The sequence below is a fragment of the Fukomys damarensis genome, unplaced genomic scaffold, assembly GCF_012274545.1.
Source record: "Fukomys damarensis isolate Sample0158 unplaced genomic scaffold, DMR_v1.0_HiC HiC_scaffold_20, whole genome shotgun sequence".
Classification (NCBI taxonomy): domain Eukaryota; kingdom Metazoa; phylum Chordata; class Mammalia; order Rodentia; family Bathyergidae; genus Fukomys; species Fukomys damarensis.
The window spans coordinates 4024390-4029498 of record NW_022900932.1 but is presented as its reverse complement, the minus strand read 5'-3'; the positions used below and the strand labels follow the sequence as shown (position 1 = coordinate 4029498).

Below are 5109 nucleotides of genomic sequence, written 5' to 3'. Positions count from 1 at the left end.
GGGCCCTGGGCCGCCCTTGGAGAAGCCTCCTGGGTTTAGAACCCTGAGATGAGGGGTGCCGTGAAGGGGTGGGGGGGGTCTCCCAGGGACTGGCCGGGGCCACCCATCTCTGCTTCCCGCTGAGCAGTCACACCCAGGCGCCTGCAGTGCCACAAGGTGGGGGGGACAGAAATAACCAACAGGCCAGGGCCATCTCGGTAGTGGCCCAAGCACCCCCACAAATGCTGCCCACAGAGGGCCTGGGGAGCGAGCTGCCTGAACTGGGGGGGCGCTGGGCGGAGTCCTGCAGGGTGAGGGGGTGGGGTGCAGGGCCTTCCAGGGAGGGGGTGTGGGGACCCGTCTCTGGGGTGCAGGGTCTGTGGTTCCCAATACTTTCTTTATAGTGTTGTAAGCTTGCAGAGGGCAGGGGGTCCCCACACCCCTCACCACCCTGCCTTGGGGTGGCGCACACACGTCACACCTGAGACCTAGCACAGGTCACCTGAGGGCGCACCCCCGGAGCCATGCCGCCACCCTGACACCGCCCTAAAAATGCTTGGCTGAGCCTCAGTTCTAACATCTGTAAACAGGAAGCCCACTTGGCTCACGTGGTGGGGTGGGGTGGGGGTGTGGTACCAGGGTTTGAACTCAGGTCCTTGTGCTTGCAAGGCAGGCAGCTGAACCGCTAGGTTAAATCCCCGGCCCTCACGCTGGAAGTTTCTTCTGACACAGGACGTGGCGCTGAAAGCAGCCTGCCGGTTCCCTAAACGTGACACGGGGCTTGGGTCAGTCTAGACAGTTGGAGAATCCCTTAACCTTGCGGAGTCACCTGGGACAGGCCTAGAGACCGCCAGGAATCTGCATTTCAACAAAGTTCTGGGTACAACGCAGGTTCCCTTCTGAACCCAAAGATCCTGGCCACTCCCAGGTTAAGCCCTGGAGAGTCAGGCCAGCTCTGAAGGGAAGGGACAGAGTTGCGCTGCAAAGCCAGGAAAAAGTCCTCTTCGGCCTTCTGGAGCTCCCAGCCCACAGGCCGGCTGCTGCTTCCTCTGTGTGTTTTTAAAATTAAGTTTATTGGTACATTTTAGGTGTATACATAATAATCACATTCATCATAGGGACATGTACCTGTCCATGGTATATCTCGATTTTTTTCCTATTCTCCTCTCCCTTCAACTCCTCTTCCCCTCATTATTTACAAAGCTTTGTTTCCGTTTTGTTTGCTCTCGTGATCGCTTATCCTTGCACCCAAGTTGTCTCAGTAGCTGCAGCTCTCTCCACACCACGCTCGGGCAGCATCCGGGTACTTTGGGGTCCAGCACTGCACGAGGACACGTCCCCCACGGCCATCTTTAGCGAGCTGAATAGTGTTTCTCCGAAATTCATATCCCCTTGAACCTCAGAGTGTGCCTAATGTGGAAGTAGTCTTTGCAGATGTGAGTAGTTGGGACCAAGATGAAATCATATTGCACTCAGGGGGCCCTAAAGCCAATAACAACTATCCTTACAAGACAGAGGGCAGCCGGGCATGGTGGCGCACACCTGTGATCCCAGCACTGGGGAAACTGAGGCAGGAGGATTACGGAGAGTTTGAGGCCAGCCTGAGCCACATCGTGAGCTCCTGGCCAGCCTGAACTACCAAAGGAGATCGGGCCTCAAAAAATCAAAATAGGGCCAAGAGAGGTCCCTGGTGCTGTGCCTGCCTTGCAAGCGCAAGGTCCTGAGTTCGATCCCAGGAACCAAAAAGAAGAGGGAACAGGGTGAACACACGTGCAGAGGCCAGAGTGGCAGCTACAGCCAGGCAATGCCAAGGCTTGTCCAGAGCCACGAGGAGCTAAAAGAAGGGAGAAGGGCTCTCTTCCAGGGCTTTCGGAGGGAGCACAGCTCGACCAACAACGCCTCGCGCTGGACTTCAGAACCGCGTGTGCAGCCCCGAGAAGCTGATCCACTGCCACTGTTGGGGAAGGAAAGGCCCTGCGCTCCGGACGCCGGGCAGGGCAGGCGGCCTCCTAACGCAGTCTGGTGCGATCCGGGCTCTTCCTCCCCGAATTCCGCAGCAGCCAGGCCCAGGGCAGGCACCTGTCCACTGCCTGGGGTGTTCTCTGGTGGTGACAGAGGCCCGGGGCAGCGTGTGGGGCTGAGGTGGGCGTCCGGCCCGCAGGTGTCACTGCAGCTTTAGGCCGCTTGGGCGCCGCAAGTCCCTGCGGGCGACGGGGCTGAAGTCCCCGATCTCCTTGTAGATGTGCTCTGCGGAAGGCCGGGGCTTCAAGGAGGGAAAGGAAGGGGCGCCGGGCGCAGGAGGCCCCTCACCCTCGCACCAGCGGGCAGAGAGAGCAAAGAAGCACCCGGCAAGTAGGACCAGCTAGAGAGGGGACAGGTGTCTCCCAGCGATGGGGCTGGCAGCGGCAGAGCGGGAGGAAGCCGAAGGAGAGGGACACAGTTATGCCACAGAGCCACGGAGGGAGGCCGCGGCTGCGCGCGACCCTTACGCTTCCACTGGTCCACCGTGAGCCGCTCGTGCTCCAGGGGGTCACTGAAGGGCTGCTGCGCCTCGGTCTCCTCCTCGGGGTCCCGGAAGGCCTCGAAGAAGGGGTGGGCGAGGGCCTGTGCGGCAGTCAGGCGCTTGTCCACGTCCAGCTCCAGGATCTTCTCCAGGAGGTCTGTGGCTGCGGTGACACAGTTGTGAGTGCTCGGTTGGGCCCAGGACCCCGGGAGCAGGCCAGACTCACCCTGGGGGCTGGCGCGTGGGAAGAGCTGAGTGAAGTCCTTCTTGGGGCTCTGTGGCAGGGACTGGATGTAGGCTTTGGCCTGGAAGAGGGGCGAGCAGCAGGCCTCTCAGGGCTCAGGGCACAGGGCGGGAGGCCGCAGCGAACCCCAGCTACCCCTGCCCGGTCAGCCTGCCCTCAGCCACCCACCGCTTTGTCGTTCAGCTTCTGCACAAAGTCGGCACCCGGGACCCCGGTCACCTTGAGGATCTGGGTCAGCTGGTCCAGGTCTGGGCGGCGGGTTAAGGCTCAGCCTCGCAGTCCCCTCCTGCAGCCCCAACACCGGCCCAGGCCCCAGACTGCTCCCCACCTCCAGCCCCAGACACAAGGCTCAGCCAAGTCCCAGAGCTCCAGGGCGCCAGGGCAGGAAGGGCCCAGCCTGACGCAGGTCCCTCCCCTGCGCCGGCTTGGCCTGCTTTCCTGCCACTCACCCTCGACCCTCACCTCGGAGCTGGACGACACCTGCCAGTGCACAGCTCCCTCCTTGGCGTGCAAAGGCCGAAGTCAGAGGAATTATAAGGGCTCTTTTCTGTTTTTTCTTTTTTTCCTGGTATTGGGGTTCGAACCCAGGGCCTCACATAGCCTGAGCAAGTCTTCTACATCCGAGCTATGTCCCTAGACCTGGGGGCTCATTTCATCATCTTGTTTATCCGCATTTTAAAATTACTTTACAAGAAGCATGTATCACTGAGCCAGACATGGTGGCACACGCCTGTGATCCAAGCACTTGGGAGGCTGAGGCGGGAGGATCACCATGAATTAGAGGCCAGCCCGGGCTACGTCGTGAGATCCTGTCTCAAAAAAAAGAGAGCATTATCCCTGCTGCTTGAAGGAAAAGTATGTAAATAAAGTGTGGGGGTCCTCAGATGGAGCCTGGCGTCTCCGGAAAAGGATACAGTCTTTCCCCTTGAACAGCGTTTTCCCGGTCAGCATCTCCGCCATGATGCAGCCCACGGACCAGACGTCCACTGCGGGGAGCCGGGCTCGTCACTGCCGCCTGAGCCACCGCCCGTTGCCCCACCCGGCTGCCCTCCTCGCTCACCCGTCTGGTTGTAGTGCATCCAGCTGAGGATGACCTCGGGCGCCCGATACCAGCGTGTCACCACGTAGCCGGTCATTTCAGGATCCGCGTGCCGCGCCAGCCCGAAATCCAGGATCTACGGCTCAAGGGACGCGGGAGACGGTGCTGGCTGAGGCCGGGAGGCCCGAGCAGCTCCGGGGCTCCCACCAGATCCCCACTCCCTCCCCCAGTTCCACCCCCGCTGCTGGGCCACACGTGGCCACTCACCTTCAGCTCGCAGTCCTCGTTCACGGCCAGGTTGCCCGGCTTCAGGTCCTGGGAGGGGGGACAGAGAGGAGCCCGAGGCTGAGGTGGAGCCGGGAGATGCCCTGGCTCCCGGGCCCCTTCCCCTCTCGAGGCCTGTTTCCTCATATATAAAATAAGGAGTGAAACCGAGTGTGGTGGTGCACGCCTGTAATCCCAGCTACTCGGGAGGCTGAGGCAGGAGGATCACAGGTTCAGGGCCAGCTGCTCGGCCACTGTAGCAAGACCTTATCTCAAGTAAAATGGTATGGGGATTGGGGGTGAGACGCCGATAGGGGAAGGCCCTGGTCGCACCCCCAGGAAAGGCTGCGCTGGGGCCTGTCCAGCTCTGCAGTGCCCGATTCTCGTAGTGGAGCCCCGAGCTCAGGGCTCCCTTGTCTACAGCACCTTCCCACCCAACTTCCCAGGACAATGGTTCTCCCACACAGGCCTTCCTGGGCCAGGCCGGGTCTGAAAAATCGACATTCCGTGTTCCCGGGAGCTGTCCCTTTCCACCTTTTCCACTTTCCTGACTGCAGAGAACCTGGCTCCCCAGAAGTCAGTCAGGGGCCCGAGGACCTGAGTGAGAAAGGACTCACCCTGTGGATGACGCCGGCGGAGTGGATGTACTGGGGGGGAAGAAGAGGGGTGAGTGCAGCACCCCGGAACCCCGGGTGAAGCCCTGCCGGCTCCCCCAGATCTCCGGGGCCCCCTCCAAGCCCCCGTGCACCTTGAGACCCTTGAACATCTGGTACACCAGGTACTGGATCTTGTCCTCGCTGAACTCCATACCCATGATCTTCTGCAGGTCCGTCTGCATGAAGGGCATCACCAGGTAGCTGGAAGGCACAGGGGCTTCTAGGTGCCAGCCCCAGCCTCACCTAGGCCAGGTCTGAGCCCGGTGGCATAGAGCTGGGGCCTTGGAAATGACTCAGACAAGGCGTAGGAGGGCTGGGGATGTAGCTCAGTGGTTCCATTGTCTGCCTGGCAAGCGCAAGGTTCCGAGTTGGATCCCCGGTACCAAAAAAAAAAAAAAAAAAAAAAAAAAAAAAAAAGGGGGCG

The 5109-nt window shown here is 60.6% G+C and overlaps 1 protein-coding gene across 1 annotated transcript in view; it reads right to left on the bottom strand.

Annotated features, from left to right (window-relative positions):
• Positions 1–1652: 1652 nt before the first annotated feature.
• Positions 1653–5109, bottom strand: part of Mapk13 (mitogen-activated protein kinase 13) — a 7797-nt gene continuing 4340 nt past the window's right edge. Inside the window, exons 5-11 of the mRNA XM_033766609.1 lie at positions 4033–4080; positions 3787–3901; positions 3641–3712; positions 2895–2974; positions 2709–2787; positions 2469–2645; positions 1653–2226 (exon numbers count right to left, since the gene is read on the bottom strand). Of these exons, the coding sequence (XP_033622500.1) occupies positions 2144–2226; positions 2469–2645; positions 2709–2787; positions 2895–2974; positions 3641–3712; positions 3787–3901; positions 4033–4080 (654 nt within the window). The 3' untranslated portion in view covers positions 1653–2143. The remainder of the gene's footprint in view (positions 2227–2468; positions 2646–2708; positions 2788–2894; positions 2975–3640; positions 3713–3786; positions 3902–4032; positions 4081–5109) is intronic.